The 19,031-nt window shown below is 46.9% G+C and overlaps 1 protein-coding gene across 4 annotated transcripts in view; it reads right to left on the bottom strand.

Moving 5' to 3' along the window:
* The window catches only part of dmd (dystrophin), a 195,945-nt gene that overhangs the window by 109,347 nt on the left and 67,567 nt on the right, over positions 1 to 19,031 (bottom strand). For all 4 annotated transcript variants that reach the window (XM_069675656.1, XM_069675655.1, XM_069675657.1 and 1 more), the window contains exons 21-28: positions 14,414 to 14,514; positions 13,097 to 13,208; positions 12,899 to 13,012; positions 12,657 to 12,812; positions 12,409 to 12,579; positions 9,968 to 10,150; positions 7,524 to 7,658; positions 5,550 to 5,699 (exon numbers count right to left, since the gene is read on the bottom strand). In XM_069675656.1, coding sequence (XP_069531757.1) covers positions 5,550 to 5,699; positions 7,524 to 7,658; positions 9,968 to 10,150; positions 12,409 to 12,579; positions 12,657 to 12,812; positions 12,899 to 13,012; positions 13,097 to 13,208; positions 14,414 to 14,514 — 1,122 coding nt within the window. The remainder of the gene's footprint in view (positions 1 to 5,549; positions 5,700 to 7,523; positions 7,659 to 9,967; positions 10,151 to 12,408; positions 12,580 to 12,656; positions 12,813 to 12,898; positions 13,013 to 13,096; positions 13,209 to 14,413; positions 14,515 to 19,031) is intronic.

Here is a 19,031-nt window from a genome sequence, read left to right as displayed (position 1 = left end):
ATCCCATACAGACGGATAATGTCTCTAAGTATAGCCCTGAGCCTGCCTAACCCTCGTCTCACACACACACATGCGGTAATGCTCCGCGTGTTATCAGCGCATTTCTGTGTCTTCCTTGATAATGTATGAAACGAGAAGTTGAGTGGGATTAAATATTTAGACAAACATTGATAACAACCTTCCCCGCGGCGATGTAATCCATTTCCCCGGCAATTGTCGCCTCATGAATACATATTCTTATTAAACACTCAGTTTCCCCTTATTACTTATTTCTCTCACACACACACACACGCAGACGCGCGCTCCGGCACGCAGCGGTTGTGAACGAGAGAGATAGGCCGTCGCCGCCTCGTGTGGGAGACGCCGTCGGGCGGAGCGCAGGGAGGCAGCTCTTCCTTTTTTCTTGCACGCCTCGGCTTTATCTGCACACGAGTTTCAAAGTGGGGACATCGATATAACGAGATTACAGACTTTTGCCGGGGACCCCTGCACTCGTCAGAACTCGGCTCGGGAAGTTAACTATCTGCTGTGCGGCTCATGCACTTTTAATACTCTTCCGCGGATAAGAAGGACGCAGATAAGATTTGTTTTTTCTCAGTCTTGAATATATAAGTTAGAGAAGATCGTCTGCTGCTCGCTCAGGCTGTAAATAGCAGCAGCAGAGTTTGCACACTCGTATGTTAATTTGATGATGCTGACCTTTTCGGAAAAGGTACCCTGCGGAGGGTTTTTGTAAACAAGCTAAATTCCTCGAGGTCTAACAAATGTGGTGCCAGACGTTTCCATATTTCAGAGGAAAAATAGCAGCACTATTCATTTTACTATTAATGGCTGCATTCCATTCAGCTGCAGGGCCGTGTGCACAGAGACAGCAGTGTTATCGTTGTTATTCCTGAGGTTGGGTTTTGCTTTTAAACTAGTGGAAACTTTTTATGCATGAAATAAAAGATGAGACAAACTTTTAAAAAGTGCAAACTTTGATGTGAAAGTTCTCAGTTTCGCTCTCTTTGGCGCCACCTAGTGGTAAAGAAAAGTTATTGCGGTAGATAGTGACTTAGTGTTACTGCTGCTTATTGGTCCTTTTAACTTGTCTTATATCAGAGCCCTGGACAGAAGCAGAAGCAGAGGACAGAGAGAAACTTAAAGCTACTGTTTGTTTCCGTTTGTGGTGATTTTGGCGCCCCCTGTGGACAAAGTGGTACCTCATCTCTTTGCCTTTATGTGTCTGTGTTATTTAAGAAAATAAATCTCATCCTGCTTCCTTTAAACATCGCTCGCTGTGAATCTTTGCCGTTAAAAGTAAAAAAAAAAAAGGCTGATATGGCTCATGTAGAGGGCTTAGTATTTATTTCAGTGCGTTTCATAAACAGATAAAAGCTCTTTAAACAAATGTCGTGAGGCGATTTCAAAAACATGTCATCCTGTAGTTTGACCAGAGGAGCGAGCGCCAGCGCTCTTGTTCACAATACTCTCAGCACTGTCTGCAGCATGAGCAGCAGCGCGTCGAACCTCAAGCTATTTGAAAGTAGCCGAATGTGTGCCTATTGAAAGTCACCCACCCATCATTATCTGTATCGCTTATATTGTTCAGGGCTGGGCGAGAGGCGGGGTTACACCCCGGACTGATCGTCACTTAATCACAGGGCTGACACTTTTACTCCTTTCCCACCTAAAATTAACGAGTTGACGCGTGTTTTTCAGACCCGGGAAGACTCGCTAATAAATGCCGATTGTCTCGTTTCCCATTGCCAGTGAAGTATCCTCCTGTTGTGTCCCTTTTCTGCTGCGTCACCGTCTTAAAAACGTGCCTAAACATGGTTAGTAAACAGTGAAGATATTGCAGAGGTTAGGTTTTTATTGCATCTATTACTCAGTCAGTCTGTTTATCAAACTCTATCACACCGGAGAGGGGGTGGAGATTAGCGTGTTTGCATCTTTGCTGATCGGAGCCGAGGCGATAATTACCCGAGTCTGAATGCTGCTTGTAGCCTTTCCCACTAAGCAAAAAAGCCGAGTGTTAGCAGGTTTTTTGACCAGTGGGAAAGCGGCTACAGAGTCAGACAGACTTTCACGCTCACACTCACACCTACGGGCGTTTCGATGAGCCTGACGAGCATGTCTTTGGACGGCGGGAGGAAGCTGAAGCACCTGTAGGAAACCCACATGTGCACGGGGAGAGCGTGCAGACTCCACACAGGAAGGCCCGCTTCTTTCGAACCTTCTAGCTAATTTCTTCAAAACCTTGTGTTTTAATACAACTTATTTAAAGCCTTATAAGGCCAACCAATCAGCTGGCAGACTGATCCTTTAAACTGAACATCTGGTTTTCCTCTAAAGTCCCCAGAAGGCTGAAAAATGGCCGCCTGTAAAAGTGGCCATCCTTGAGATTTGACGGTGTTCTTCAAGCAGCACTGATCAAGTCAGAAAAAGACTATTTAAAAAAGAAAAAAGGATTCCCCTCGGGTCAGAAGAGGGAGAAACATTAAGGCAACACTTTGGTCTGTGTGCTGCTGCTGCTCCATCTGTCTTCCCTGAGACGCTCACACACAGCCGCGTCCTGTCAGCGAGCTCCTCGTCCCTTTTAATGGATGACAAACAAACGGGGCTCGGAGCCGCCCGGCCTCACCCCACATGCGTACATGCTGGCATACACGCAGAAAGAAAGGACAGCAGCTTCTGTGATGCTTTCTGAGAAGACGCACACACACACACTGTCTCTGATGGGTAGACAAACAAAAGGAGGCTTATCAGGCTGCAAGGAGAACATTAATCTGGTTCCATTGTGAGGGAGGATCAACCCAGCAGGCAGCGCGCGCGCGTCTCCGAGTGCGTGCACGAGCGAAAGTGTGTCTACTGTAATCTGTCACCGAGGATCACCACGAGAGGATGCATCGCCGTTGACGGTGGCTGATGATGGCCAGGAGCGAGGGAAGGAAGATATTTGGAGTGGAAGAGGAGAGGGAGGAGGGGGGGGGGGGGGAGAAGACGAGGGCCAAAGGGAGGACAAGAGAGCACAGGGGTGGAGGAGAGGGAGGGGGACATTGAAGATGAAAAGGCAGAAGAAGCAGGGGACGGAGAGGAAGAAAGACGGGGAAAATGGGACGATTAGGAGGATGAAATTGAGGAGAGGGTGGAAAGGAAGATGAAATAGGAGGAAAGGAAAGGTGTGAAATGGAGGAAGGAAGGGAGGAAGGAGAGACGAGGAAGGGAGGATTAAAGGAAGGCTGCATTTCCTTACGGTCCAGCCTTCAAAATAAAAGAGCAGATTCAAAGTCCATCGAGTCTGCAGGTGCACACAGACAGGACTTTAGAAGAGAGAGAGACAGAGAGCATGTTGGGTAATGAGCGACTCTCAGAAGTGATGGGACTTCAAGCTGTTTTTGGAAGCAGATACGGGGTGTGCTGAACAAAGCTGCCGGGCAGAGTGACAGACGAGGAGTTTGGATTGAGATTTCCTGCTCTGCAGTGCTCGGGCCGGTCGTCGATCATCGGGCTGGGTGCAGAGAATGGAGACGGAAAACGCTTGTTAACCTGACCCGAACAAAACTCATGACAGAAACATGATCAAATCTAACCCAGGGAAAGAAGTGTTTGTGGCTCAGCGACTCTGTGTGTTTATCTTGCAGTTGCCAGCACTCATGCTGTGTGCAGAAATATGATAAAAATATTGCATGCCAATCAAAACAGCACGCTGAACTGTTTGGTGCCAGAAATTTAGGACCAAAGTCACACATTGTGACCTCTGCTACAACTTCTGAAACCAATACAGCAGAATGCAATATTGAATAGACGCAGTATACGAGAGACGGAGCTGATGTAGCTCGGGGTCTTGTTCATGAGTGAGGGTAAAGTACATGAGACTGACAGACAGGTCGGTGCAGCGTCAGCAGTATTGCGGGCATTGTACTGGACTAGAGGAAGAAGTAGTAGAAGAAGAAGAAGAAGAAGAAGAAGTAGTAGTAGTAGTAGTAGTAGTAGTAGTAGTAGTAGTAGTAGAAGAAGTAGTAGAAGTACAAGTAGTAGAAGAAGAAGTAGTAGTAGTAGTAGAAGAAGAAGTAGTAGAAGTACAAGTAGTAGAAGAAGAAGTAGTAGTAGTAGAAGTACAAGTAGTAGTAGTAGTAGTAGTAGAAGAAGAAGTAGTAGAAGTACAAGTAGTAGAAGAAGAAGTAGTAGTAGTAGAAGTACAAGTAGTAGTAGTAGTAGAAGAAGAAGTAGTAGAAGTACAAGTAGTAGAAGAAGTAGTAGTAGTAGTAGTAGTAGTAGAAGAAGTAGTAGAAGTACAAGTAGTAGAAAAAGAAGAAGTAGTAGTAGAAGTACAAGTAGTAGAAGAAGAAGTAGTAGTAGTAGAAGTACAAGTAGTAGTAGTAGTAGTAGTAGAAGAAGAAGTAGTAGTAGTAGTAGTAGAAGAAGTAGTAGTAGTAGTAGTAGGAGAAGAATAAGTACAAGTACACGTAGTAGAAGTACAAGTAGTAGAAGAAGTAGAAGAAGAAGAAAAAGTAGTAGTAGAGGAAGTTGTAGTAGAAGTAGAAGTAGAAGTAGAAGAAGAAGAAGAAGAAGATGTAGTAGAAATACAAGTAGAAGAAGAAATAGAAGAAGAAAAAAGCGAAATTTTATCATTCCAGAGGGGAAATTCATCATGCTCCACACACAGGCCTGTAATACACACAGGCAAAAGCAGAACTCCATGGACATGCACTAATGGAGAGTTGTCAGAGTGAGGTGGCTGCACATGGACATGCGCCCTGAGCGGTGGGGGATTCGGTGCCTTGCTCAGGGACGCCTCGTCGGAGCCCAGGAAAGGAGCTGGCTCCTCTCCAGCCACCAGCGCAATCCCACACTTTGTCCATACCTGGACTTGAACCGGTGATCCCAAGCCAAGTCCCTACAGACCGAGCTACCGTCTACCCCCCTGAGCTACTGTCTAAATGAGTTACCCCCGCAGGCTGGCTGGGCTCAGCCTGATGCTTTTTTGCAATAGGTGTTGTCCGTCTGCCTGAATCGATGTGAACGCAGCATTAGAGATATGATAAGGAGCTCAGAGGGAGCTCGGAGTAGAGCCGCCACTCCTTCGCATTGAAAGGAGCCAGTTGAGGTGGTTCAGGCATCTCATTAGTATGCCTCCTGGGCGAGGTTTTCCGGGCACGTTCCATCTGAAAGGAAACCCCGGGGGCAGACCCAGAGCTCGCTAGAGGGATTATACTGTTTATCCCGTCTGGCCTGGGAACGCCTCGGGATCCTCCAGGACGAGCTGGAAAGTGTTGCTGAGGAGAGGGACGTCTGGGGTAGCTTGCTGCCATGGCGACCCTGAAACTGACATGTCTCTCACATGTAGCGCTTTTCTGTTACCATCCTACAATTAAGCTGACGTTTAGAGGACAAAACTGAGATTATACAAGCGAATACAGTTTGACCAACACTGCGTTTGACTTGTCAGACTGTTGTAATCATGTATATGTAAAGAAATGCAAGCAGCAGAAAGGTGCTAAAAATCGTCGTCAATCACAGGGCTCAGATATCCTGATTTTAAAGGGAGTGTGGAGGTGTCTTACCCTCGCCATCAGCTCATCCCATCTCGTGTTGAAGGCGTCCAGCTTCTGCTGTATCAGCTCATCCAGGACGCCTCCGTCCATCAGCGTCTGCGCCAGCTCCCGGATCTGGTTCCTGTTGTCCTCTGGGTGCCGCAGGAGAACCTCAAGACCCTGTCCGCAAAACACACACGACACGTTCCAGCTTCAAAACACGCCTCGTGGTGGTTTCTTTTTTTTTTTGGGGCAAACAAACTGACTCATTTTGAAGTGGGAGACGCAAATTGAAAATTATGCAGCATTAGTGCGCTAAGTGATGACACGTAAAGGCTAAAAGGGGTCAATTAGCCCTCGTTTGTCTTAGCTCGGTGCTCAGCGGCTTTTCGCACATTCTGGAAAGGTCCGTGCGGCTGCGTCGGCGGAGCGTCCACGTAGTGAAACTCAGATAAGTGGGCACTTTTTTTGTGTCATCCTAAACCAACATAAACAGACTGTATGCTGCTGTGGAGGCTTAAAGCTTTCTGTGTGGCTTAATCACAACAAGTCCCTGCATGGAACATCTAATGAGGTTTAAGCCTTCCCTCTACTTCCTCGTGACGTCTCTAATTTTCTTATGTGTGTGAGGCCTTTCATGCATGACATCAGCATCCTCAGAGAACGCCTTATTTATGCATCTTTTATTCGTCTTACTGCCAAATATCTGTTTTTCTTCCCTCTGATGATTGCTTTAACTGCCGCTCGAGGCGTTTTATCACTTTTATTTGCATTTATTCTTGTTGACATTTTGTTCTTCTCTTTTGTAGACTTCTCTCTGTTCAATGATCTGTAATCCGCGATCTTCCCGACCGATCGTTCCTGCCTTTGCTTCGCCTGTCAAAGCCCCTGGGAAACATCTGTTTTTAAAGGTGCTGCATAAATAAAGTGATTATTTCCTTCATCAGATCCTCTGGATAATCCGTCTCCACTCCTCTAAAATCAAACCTAAAATAACTTCTTTCCTTGGCTGTAATTTCCCCCATTTTTTGCAATTCTCCGACTCATTTGGTGCCATTTTTTATTCTCCTTTTTATAATCACTGATATTTTATTTTGACAGCGTAAGTCAATCACGTCTGGTATCACTGTGTCTCTCAGGGTAAATGTAAAAATGTTTTGAAACGTCTTGTTACAAAAGTGGCTCCGTTCAGGGGCTGCAGCCTTCAAAGGAGGACTTCCTGTTTGCGTCACCAGCTGATCCCGCCGTTAGTTTTCCGTGTGGGTTTGTCACTCACTGTAAGGGTTTACATTTTAATGTGCATATCCTTGTGTGTAGTTTGATCCAAAACCTTGCGTCAGCAAAGGTGGCTCCTGTCGCCTAGCAACAGGTAGCTAGCAGGCTAACTAGCTAGCATAACTAACGTCACGTAACTTAACCTTGTACCGCTAGCTTTTCCATTCAGTTGAAACCAAATGTACGTTTTTTTCTCGGGCCACAAAGGATCCATCGAGTGCATCCTCCGTGGCCCGGGAAAAGGAGGACACATTTGTTGGCCGCACCCGAAGGAGTCTTTGAAATGGGACACGTGCCTCTGTGACCCAATCAGCCTTCAAATACGTCCTCTGAAGGATGCAGCGCCTGGATTGGGACACAGCTAATCATTACATTTCCCTTCACAATAAAAGCCTCCTCTAATCTTGGCTGTGGAAAGGTTTTTACGTGAAGCAGCAGGACAGGTTTCGGTGACTCAACACAGCTCCAGTACGATCGGTAAACAGTCACAGACGGCTGATATCTGAAAGCGGAACCCGGACACAAGAGGAGACTTAACTCCAGTCAGTCTGGGTTTTTGTACACAGCTTCCTCTGCGGTCTCCAGCAGGTGTTCAGATCAGCTCAAGCTGGACACGGCGTCCATTGAGCTGCCAAGAAAGCTAAACTGAGCATGTGCAGAAACCTGATCTTTCTGCACACAATAACAGTCTGCCAACTCCTAACTATCTAGAGAGGACAAAATACTCACATCCAGCGCCTCCTGCAGCTCCTCCGCTCCTCCTTGCAGGCTGTCCGTCTCGTCCAGTTTCTGCTCCAGCTGGTCCAGGAAGGCGTTCTCCTGCTCCAGGTAGGAGAGCAGCTCGCACCAGCACGCCCACACCTCCTGCAAAAACACACACATGTACGCACAGATGCATCAGGAGGCAATAAATTGGCTGCAGCATGTCGTTTATAGCGTAGAGCATTTTGCAAAAACAACTTTTCAAAATGCCAAACGCTGCTTCCCTTTCTTTCCCTGTTGCTGCCCAAATATGTCCCGACGAGGCGAAAATAACTCCTCGATAAAAAAGTGAAGTTAAGGCTATATCTGCTCCTTCTGCACACAGGGCCGAGTCTGAATGTCAGACAGCGTTTCAGCTCAGACGCTGGTCAATAAACATCACAGAGGGCACAAAAGCTGCAGTTTGTGTGTGTGTGTGAGATGCTGGAGGAGAACACACAGATCTCTCCACCTCTATTACGGACTGAATGGCCGGAGAAGAAAGTTGTATTACACTCGACTGAGCCCTTTTAATGAGGCTGAAAGCAGACTGTAGATGAGATGAAATCAAGTGTCCAAGCAAACTACTTATAACACCCTCTATTAAGGCAGGCGGGTTGCCAAGTCCCTACAAGCAAATCACAGCCGTGCTGATATTCAGGATAACAGCACGACCTCCAGTGTGATTTTATACAACAGTTCAACAAGCAATTGTTGTAAACAGTAACAATCAACAACAGATTAATCTTTGCTCCTCTAACTCGACTACTTCCGCAACTTAACTGAAACTGGACTGTCGTTGCCAAGCAACCCAAACATTCCGCCTGCACTCTGTAACTGTCACAATCCAGGGGCTGCAGCCTTCGAAGGAGGCGGTCCACGCAGGATGCTCCATTCAAAGCCTGCGTAGACCGTTAGAGCCGAACTGAAATGAGACGGTCTGATTAACCCTTGCGTCCCCAAATGTGGCTCCTGACGCCTAGCAACAGGTAGCTAGCGGGCTAACTAGCTAGCATAACTAACGTCGCATAAGCCAATTAATTTAAAAATAATTTGTTTCAAGGGCCCTTTCGTTTTCTTGAACGTGTGTAACTCTAGCTGTTCGACTGAGTTGAAACCAAAAACGTTTACATTTTAATTTTAATGTATTCCTCGGCCGTTTAAAAGTCCGCCACTTCGTTTGAATTGCCGCGCAATGCATCTTGGGATACGGTGGGCCGCTAAGGATGCACCCGACGGATCCTTCGCGGCCCGGGAAATGGAGGATGCATTTGTCGGCTGCATCTGAAGGAGCCTTCGAATTGGGACAACCTTCGACGTGCTGCTGTGAAACAATCAGCGTTCAAATACGGCCTCCGAAGGCTGCAGCCCCTGGTAAGGACACAGCGTGTGTCTACATGTCACCACGGATCAGCTGAGTCTGCTTAATTGTAGTTGATTGATTGTAATGTTATTTATGTGGCTGAGGCGGAGTGATACACAGAGTGAAAAGTCCAAGTGACGTTGTCCTCTAATGAGCCTGTGTGTCGACTATTGTGCTTTTTGCGCTGGCAGTGCCCACAGCCTCAATTTCAGAGCGCTTCTCACCGGCGCTACCTGTTGCTAGGTTACGAAAGTTATCTGGCGGTCCTTCGGGAGTGTTTTAAACCGCTCTGTATGCTTAATGTTTGCTTTTGTTCATGGAAATCTTACAAAGAAAACATGTCCTGGCGTTAGCAGCAGCTCTACACCTGGAAAGTGTACCCTCGAAAAAACGAGAGGATTAGCTTCTCCTCGGCCATTGTTGTTGACAAAGTTGAGTTGAAGTCCCGCCCCTGCTTGATTTTGATTGGACAGCGATTGACACAGTGACGTGATTTACTGCTGAATGAGCCTGAAACGTAACTCAGATTCATCCAGTGAAAACATTTGGAACCCTGCAGCCTCTCTCAGGGTGAGTCCCGAGCCGACAGCGCTGTCAGTTGATTTTTCTCTTCAGGAGAGTCAGTTTCTCTCTCTCTCCTGTAAAGTTTATTTTAACAAGTTTAGTCTCACAATATTTGCAGTCGTGGCTTCAGCTTCTCTGAAGTAAATAACACGTTTTATTGTCCTAGAAGTTGCTGCACAGATCGTTACACACGGACAGGAAGCTCAGCAGCTTTTCATGAGACGAGCTCAAAGCAGATTTGGGACCCTGAACTTCGCTGCTCTACAGGAATCAGTCTTCATTAACTTGTTCTTATAGAGCAAACAATCTAACGAGTGAACATCTAACGTGCGAAAAAAGAGCCTGAAACGCTTCTGCTCGGCTAACCTCGCTTCACCTCAGCTCATCTATAATACACAGCCTCTCACACACTCATCTTTACCCACACACACAGCAAAGAAGTGCCCTCCAGAGCTGATGTATGCGAGTGCAGCAGCCTCGGCTTTAGTGAAGAGAAAGTTTGTACCTCCAGAGTTTTACACTTCCCATCCAGCCGGCTGCACAGGCGCTGGTAGTTGGCCGTCAGCACGTCCAGTTCGGAGCGCAGGGCATCATGGGCGGTCGGCGGCGCCTTGGCGATGAAGCTGTTGACGCTGTCAGTCAGGAGTTTGACCTTTAGCTCCTTGGAGTGGACTTCCTCCTGCGCCCTCTGATGGAGAAGGAGAGATGTTAAAGAGTGATGTTTGTCGCGTTAAACAAAGTTAAGAAGCAGCAAACTATGTAAACGGAAAGCTGCGATTAAATTTGCCCCGGGCAGAAAGAACTGCCTCGAAGACGCCTGTTGAAAATACTTCAACTCGAGTGAAGGAGCGTCAATTATCCTGGGCTTCTGAGACTGCCTCATAAACATGCAGGGACGAGAGGAGAAAGGAGTTCAGCTGACTCATACAAACAAACATTTCTACAGAGCGCTAGCTTACGGCTGTTTCTGTGTAGCCGCTCCAGAACACAGTTTGTCCAGCGGTCAGTTTAATGGTAATGATGTGAGGCTCGAACTACATCCACGCAAGCAGCTCTGTGAAGCTCGACTCTGCTCGGATTACTAGGAAGTGAAGTGTGCTAAACAACAAATGTAAAGCTTGTCCAAAGTGACGTACATCTGAGAGTCAGTGCAACACAAGCAACGACCAAGACAGTGAGGGAACGAAGTCAGGAAGAGCCAACACAACAGCTTCAAGTGCGATCAGACACAGGTGAATAAGCAACAGTCCCTGATTGGCTACTCATCTCTGCTAGACTCTCTAGGCTAATGCTTGTTTCCCACATTTCCAATGAACATTAATTAATGTATATTTTTTTGTATATATAAATATATATATTATATATTTAAATAAGTAATTTTGTTAATATTAGTTTTTTAAAATAAAATAAATAAAAATAAAAACACACTCTCCACTAAGGAGGGCGGCGCCCTAGCGCCCTCTATTGGCCAGCCGCCACTGCTGGCAGAGCGTCGTGGGCGGGGGGGAGTGCAGACCTGGATGAGGGCGTTCAGGTTGCTGTTCTTTGTTGCTGTTTTGTAAGCGAGCAACAGGGTGTTATTTTCAGCTCTGATATGGCCAAATATATTCATGTCGACACAAGATGCTAAGTTACTACTAGTTAGTTTGTTACTAACTAGCAGCTACTCCACAGGTATCACAGAGTGGAAGTAATTTGGAAAAGGAGAAGGGGTGTGATTGTGTGGATTGAATGAAGACCCTGTTGGTGTATGACATGCCTGTTCCATGCCGTTTATATGTTGATGCCGAAGAACAGCTGAAAACAGTTGTCAATACAAACTGTGCGTTAAGGTCTTCAAGTGCAGTGGATCTACTTTCTGTGCATCAACAGGCCTTGACATATCAATAAATGTAAGTCGTCAGAACAGCGAGAGAAAAGACGGTGAACGATAAAGAGCAGGGAGAGAAGGAAGGGAGAGAGGGAGAGAGAGAGAGAGAGAGAGGGGGCTTAATGGATGGAGGGATGGATGCCCGAACAAATGAATCAATGTATCTTCTGTTGACAAAGCCACCGAGTGTGAAGAGACAGAGAGACGGAGCGAACAAGTAAGCCAGCGAATCAATGAATGAAGGAGTGTAGCTAATACTTTCCCAAACGACAGAGGGAGGGAGGGAGGGATTAGGAGAATAAACGAGTGAACCGCTTCCTGAATGGAGTTCCCTTTAAGCTGGGAGCAGAAAGAGGAAGAGTGGAGGAGAGGAAGAGGAGGTGAAAGGAGGGAGGAAGAGTAGGAGGGGGATTAGCAAGAGCAAGCAGAGTGAAATCAATTTTTAATTTTCAACTTGACTCTCGAGTAAACTTTTCTCCACGGGGAGGAGGGGAGAGGTGCTGCCAAGGCTTTTGGGTTTATACGGAGAGCAAATGATGCCATAAATTTACATCACAAACACATCACATTAAAGTTATGAAAAGTGCAGCGGTGAGAAGGGGGATCGATGCGGGTTTGATAGAAAATTGAGGATGAGAGTGGAGGGCTGGTTTGAAGAAGAAGACACACAAAGCTGCGAGCGAGGAAAGAAGATAAAGACGAATGAAAGGGAAGAGAGCGCATTCAGTTAAACTCCGACAATGAAAGGAGAGTCGGGCGGGCAGACGGGGGCGTTATCGACCTGGAATTAACCGGGATCAAAACCGGTGACGGAGAAAAGAGGAAGAACATCTGCAGCGGCTGCACAGACTGGGTCATGAATACAGAGAGGGCTGAGATCGTGATCATCCAGATGTGAGGGAAACCGAACAGAGCTCCACAAGGCTTCATATTCAGGAGGAAAGACAAGCACAGGTTTCTATTTATCTCTGAAGCCAAACCCTCTCTATCGCCCCCTGCTGCCTGGCTGCAGTACAGCTCATAAAGCCCGCCTCCTCCATGTTAACAGATCGCACACACGCCTGCTCTACACTCACCTTGAGCTCCTCCACGGCCTTGCGCAGCTCTTCAGGCGTCTTGTACGTGAAGTCTCTCTCCAGGTAGTCTTCCTCGGCCTGGTTGATCCACTCCTGCATCTCCTGCATCTCCTTCCTCAGAGCCATGGTTTTATCCAGGCCGCCTTTCAGAGCCGACTTCTTGGCGTAGGCCTGGACGGAGGAGAGTCGGACGTAAACCAACGGCACCAAGCGTTACGCAGACTCATGGAGGAATGAAGGTTACGCACCTGTTTGCAGACCATCTCCCATTGGCCGTTGAGCTCGTCCAGCTCCTTCTGGATGTAGACGGCAAACGGCGGCTCGGCCTCTTTCTTCAGGTACAGGCCCACTTCGTTGATGCCGTTGACGCTGGGCTGGATGGTGTGGATGTCGTTCACCAGAGCCTGGCCAATCAGAGAGCAGGATGGATGTAAATACAAAGACATAACGCACCCTCAGTGTAAACACTCAGGGTGTGTGCTTTCCTCACCGTGCACTGCTCCAGCTGTTTCTCCAGCGCTTCAGAGTCTCCCAGCGCCGGCCACTCCTCGTTCAGGAACACGTCCACGTCTGCCATCCACTTCTTTAAAGTCTTCACATCATTCTGGCAGAGAGACGAGAGCAGGTGTTGAAAGTAAAATCTTTTATTACTTTGACGCTCAAATAGACATATAGTGTTGAGTCTCACCTCAAACTGCAGCAGCTTGGCCATGAGCTCCTGGATTCTCTGAGCGTTGTCTGTCAGGGTGGTGCCGATTCGTCTCCAACGAGCCATGATGGCGTCCATCTCAGCGCGATACCTTCAACAAATCACAGGAACTCAATACGTGACATCACATGATTCCTTAACGGGGATAACGGGGAACATTCCGGTTTAGCTAGCGGTTAGCGATACATGACTTCGACACAAGATGCGCAGCCACTTTGTTTACAGTCCAGTTAACAAGTTGAGAAGCGACCGCGTGTTTAGATCAAAAGTGAAACGAAATTCGACCCTCGAGTTGTGTCGGAAAAACAGTCCGTGAGGAGAGCAAAAGCAGGCGGAACGTAATCCACCGTAATGACGTCCCGGCTCCATCAGCGGCTATCTGACGACAATTTCGCTTCGACATCTGAACGCTAACAGCTAACAATCCCCTCTACATCAAAAATTCAACTTGAGTTAAATTCCTTTGACGCTGTGTCACCGAAGCCCTTCAGCGTTCAGATTTCCCGACTTCCTCGAATGCATCAGAAACGATCGATCCAACCTCCGTTCAACAAACGAGCGTTTTAAACGTAGTTTTCTCCTCTCGAGGACAGACCTGACAAAGCTTCATTTGGACTTTTTACTAATGTGATCATGATGTTGAAATTTCTGCAAATTTTAGACCCGTTAATTAAAGTAAATCACAAGAAAAACGGGTTCTTTTTCTGTAAGTGCACTGGAAGTCGTTTGTTGCTAACCGCTGGCTACACACCTCGGCATGTTCACCGCTGTCCCCAGAGGCTGCAGCGTCTTCAGACTATAGCCGATCCGAGATTGAGTCTAAGCACTGAACGCCTTCCCTGACACAGTGTCAAGCAAATTTGTCTCAAGTTGAATTTTAGATCTAGAACAGCTTGTTAGCTGTTAGCGTGCAGATGTCGGTTTATAGAGATTAACAGGAAGGGAAATCGTCGTCAGATGGCGCTAATAGGAGCTGGGATGCATTACGTTGCTCTCCACACGGACTACATGTCACAGCCTGCTGACACGTGATTGGTCAGAACTACTCAGACTACAAACGTGCTACAAAGGGAAACCAGAACACTTCCTGTTCTAAATTCTGGCTGCGCGCCTATGGATCAGTGATGCAGTAGCACTGCAGACTTCCTGTTTAGACCACTTTCTGTGCATTCATTGCAATGATTCCCAGTTCCCAGTTGATTCCCGGTACCAGTTTGGAACCACATGCTGGGATCGCCATCAAACCACCTTCTTGTCTCATTGTTTTGCTTTAACTTAATAATTCTCACGTCTTACTTCTGGCTGATGTCTGGCGGGGCTTTCTGGAAGACCTGCTCCACAGTCGAGGTCAGGTAGTCCACCTCTCCCTGATGTTCATCCAGAGCCACCTGGAGGGCCTGCAGGGCGGAGAGAGGGAAAGAGACGTGTGGTTCATTGTGTTGTTTAACGCAGTATCGAGCTGGTGAGGTTATGACTGCTCCTCGCGCCGTTTGATTCGGCTGCACAGGATGAATCACAAGCGGGGAGGTGAGAGAGTCCCTGCTGAACTTTAGGTGGGGGGAGAAGAAAGCCTCGTTCACACCCAGGTAGCTCAGAGGCTTAGCTTAGCTTAGTTCAAGCACGGCCCCCGGACAGGACATCCGTCAGTTACCGTGGATTACCCACAATCCCTCTGCTGCAACAGTGAATCCCGAGCAGGGAGGCATTAGGGGCTCTTTTTGATCAGAGTTGAGGTTATTTCCTCCGTCCTTCTGTCAAATGATTTTATCCAGAGTCGAACCAGTTTCACCAGTCTGAGAGAAGTGAGCGCCGTTACTTTAAAATCTTGGGCCCACATCGACAGGACAATGTCATCAATTCTCACTTTCTAACTGTTACAAATGGCCTCTAAAAAAAGATTGAAATATATGTTTAAAAAATATTTTTTATAGTTAAGTAAAGACAGTCAATTCAAGTTCCTCTGTCTTTCCAACGGACTTTCACTGATTGCTCTGTTTTACTGTTAAATACAGCATCTGATGGTCATCAAGAATTCATAGAACCTAAGTTACATATGTAACTTGTTTGAATATCTATACAGCTAACGTTTCACTGGAAGCATCTTCTAACAGGCTGAGGTAAAGGGGCAGCACTGCTACACTCACAGCAAACCGAAACAGCAGACATGATTGGATTTTGATCCTTTTAATTTCAGCAGATAGTGATTTCAGTAATCTATATAACTTGTCAATCGGCAGGAAATTAAAAGGCAGCGATCCTGTTAAACAATTAACATCTTAGGGTCTTTTTTTTCTTGCATAAGTCAGAAGCATTCAGTGTTTTTAGCTTCTTAAAGGAGCAGTTCGCCCCTGGAAGAAGCCACTCTAAGGGCGGATAAACACCTGCCTTTTTTAGTCTGACTGAACCGAACCCTTTGTCCCCTCAGTGTTAATCAAACTCTGGTGCGGACCAAACAACCAGACCATGGTCCGCTAGAAAAGACGGGTCTCGGTCCGTTTCCAAACGAACCACGGCTTGGTTTGATTCAGGTGAGAAGGTAAACGGACTTAAAGCAGGACCAAATACAGGAAACAAACCATCAAACTGTGCATTGTAGGATGTTTACGGGTGCTGACATGTGCAGAGACACGCAGCGAAATGAGCAGAGGACAGACGTGGGGGAGGATATAGTAATATGGGCTGACCAAACGAGCACAAGAACACGGAGGTATTCAAACTGTTCAGTGAAAAACTAAAGGAGATGGAAGTGATCGACCTGTGGAGCGATGTCGTTTAAAAGGAAAAACTCCAACATCATGTTGAGTGTGATTGATCAGCGTGCTCTCTCGCTTTGGTCACTTCAGGGAGTTTTACCACGTGGAAATTCTGACCAATCAGAGAGCAGTTTCCCCGCGCATCACAACAATTTGGTCTTTGATTCAGATCAAACTAACGGACTTTAGGTGTGAATGCTACCTCGGCTGTTGAAATCGGCGCCATAGCTGTGGAGAAAGTTGTACGAACAGCTCGTGGTTTCGCCCATTCTACATTCCTACAACACCCAGGGTGCATTGCTCCCCTCCCTCTGAAAGGAAGGGCCCAGCGAGAGACGCTGGAGTGAAATAGTACCGTTTTTGCTGCAGGCAATGTCTCAGAGCGGGACAGAATCCGAAACACGACGAGAATTTAACGGTGGATGGTCTAAAAAATCTTCAGGTCTGCAGTCTACATTTCAAACCTGACGATTTGGAACGAGACATGACATCGGAGGCGGGCGTCCTAGATTGAGGAAGTGTAATTTAGCGAGCTCCCTGGCCTCCGTCAGATGACGCGTTTTACGTAGTCTGGTGGAGGTTTTCCAGGGCCCGTTGGAGAAGCAGATAGCTCCCCGTAATAGCATGATAGGACTGAGGTTGAAAATTGCCAAACTGGCCCTTTAATTGTGATTTAAACTGATTTTTTGGCTTTTCTCTACAATAAAAACGTCTTGGTCTTTGAGAAGTTAATTACAATCCTCACTCTACTCTCTCCGCAGCCCACCCCCGCTCATTTCCCGCGACATCTCTATCACAAAACCACAAATTAATCACAAGATGTAATGACACCCAAATTAAGGTTGGTGATTGAATCCTGCAATCACGTCTTTAATAACTTCTACCAGCAGCTGATGATGATATAAATGTCTCTGCGAGCTGTCAGCGATCTGAACCAATCGGGGCCGTTTCTGATCTCGGCTTCAGGATTCAAACTTCCCACCTGACAGGAGCGCTCGTTACTCTGATGAGGAAAGTAAGCAGAGAGAGAGGCGATACAGTCATCTTCACACACACACGTGTACTCACGCACACGCATGGACGTCTCCGTTGGCGACAGGAGGGGAAACAAAATTAATGACGGCTTATCAGTATGCAGAAAGAATTCCTAATTATTATCTACAATCGACTTTAATTAATCTCGGGCTACAAGGCTTGATCTCCCTGCGATGCTGCGAGACCATTATCAAGTTCCACCACACACACACACACACACACACACACACGCACGCACACACACACGTTCCTCTGTGGTGTGACCTTGACTTAAGTTCAAGATAAAAATCAACCTTTCTAAAACAACAAAAAAGAACAAAAGACCTTGTAGTCGTTTGACGACAGATTCAAACTGACACTAAAAAAGACGAGTGTGTGTGTGTTCGTGTTCACCTAACAGACACACTTTTTTCTGAGCGCGTGCACCCGCAGGTAGATATTGTGATAAACAGAGACACTGATTCGCTCCACTGGGATTCGGCTCACCCGCCCCTCATAATTGCAGAGCTGAGGACAAACAAACGCGCACGCAGACGCACGCCGACAGCAGACCAGCTCCGGCCCGCTCTCTGCATGTTAAGCAGATGCGAGTCGGGCGTCACCAAGTCGGCCGATTCCACTGAAATTGAAATGCGCTCAGCTTGTATCTTTTGTCAAGGCCCCTAACTGCTACACAATGCCTCCTACTGTCAACCTCCCTGGACATATGATAAGAATTACTGTTTAGAGAGACAGGTAAGGCCGGAGATGTACTTGCTTTTAACGCCACGTTTGTGTGTGCATGATCACGGGGTGCACATGACCAGTAGGGGCAGTGTGGAGGCAGAGGGGGATGTGACGGGGTCGACACAGCAGCAGGGACAACGATGGCAGAAAGTTCTGAAGACAAGCTGATAAAAGAAGTCAACAATTATCCACATCTGTACGATGTGTCGTTGTCACTGCGCAGGGACAAACATGGCCGTCAAAACAGCTGCGACAGTTGCATTTAAGAAGTCGACGTGGAAACCTGCAAAAGCCCGGGACTGTCGCGTCTGTGCACGGAGGAACATGTCGGATAAACAGAGTGGGGGCGGTTCACAACAGTAACCTCGAGTGTCGCCATGTCTGTCGTTTACATCCCGCACATACGGTAGTTGCATACGGCCTGAGTGCTCTGCTGTGCCCTCTAGAGGTCTCCTCCAGTAACACGCGTGCTGCACAGACAAGCGTGTGAAGAATTACGTTCATGACGCAGACTGTTGTGTACGTGAGGTTAAAAAGCGAGTATATCTCCAGCCTAACTGTGCCTTTTTTGGGGGGATTTGACGTCCCACGCTTCAAATAGCATAACATACTTTTTTAAATATTGCCTACTTTTATTGCCCACAAAACAAATGTTGTGCTGCACCTCTCATCATCTCTCGTCTCTCATTCCCTCCATTTCACGATGCTGCCCTCTGTCTGCATCACACAAAACGCTGAGGGATTAGACGAGCAGGGCGAGCTAATAAAACAGAACGGACAACATATGTACATCAAGTAGAGCAGAGAGAAAGTTTTAGAGTGAAGGATCTGGAGCTTATATCTTACATTGTACCTGAAGCTACATTCAAAACCTGTTGCCCTAGGCGACCGCCTTTTTCGCCTCTGCCTCGAGCCGTCCCTGGCTGCCCATAACCTATAATTATGTACTATGCGTATTTATTGATGCTTTCTGTTTTAAAGTCACATTTAAAAAGGATTTAATTACATGTATTACCTCTCTGAGTTTCTATTAACCGTCTCACGCAAACCTGCTTTAAAAGGACCTCTTCTCTTTCTGCCTTGCTGACTCGTTCTACAGGGACTCTATGTTTACAGCGGTGATTTGGGGATCTCCTTGTGTATCACATTCACGCAATTTCCTCAGTAGGTTGTGTGTATGAATCAGACTCCTGCTTAATGGGGCATGTCATCTGTTTTCTCTCCCGTCTTTATCCTCTGTCTGCTACCTCGGAGAGCGGCGGAAAGAGCAGCCTTTAAAAAGAGTGCTGCTTTGGCAGTTTGGCATCGCCGGTGGCGATATAAGTTTACTACTCGTAGTAAAAACTGATTACAGTGTTACACGGCCCCGCAGGATTGTAGAGCCACATCCATTTTGGCTT

Source organism: Semicossyphus pulcher, unplaced genomic scaffold (assembly GCF_022749685.1).
Source record: "Semicossyphus pulcher isolate SPU_LCO1_2020_fin unplaced genomic scaffold, fSemPul1.0.p SCAF_24, whole genome shotgun sequence".
In the NCBI taxonomy this organism is placed as follows: domain Eukaryota; kingdom Metazoa; phylum Chordata; class Actinopteri; order Labriformes; family Labridae; genus Semicossyphus; species Semicossyphus pulcher.
The sequence above is the reverse complement of the archived record's forward strand: the minus strand, read 5'-3'. Positions and strand labels throughout refer to the sequence as shown.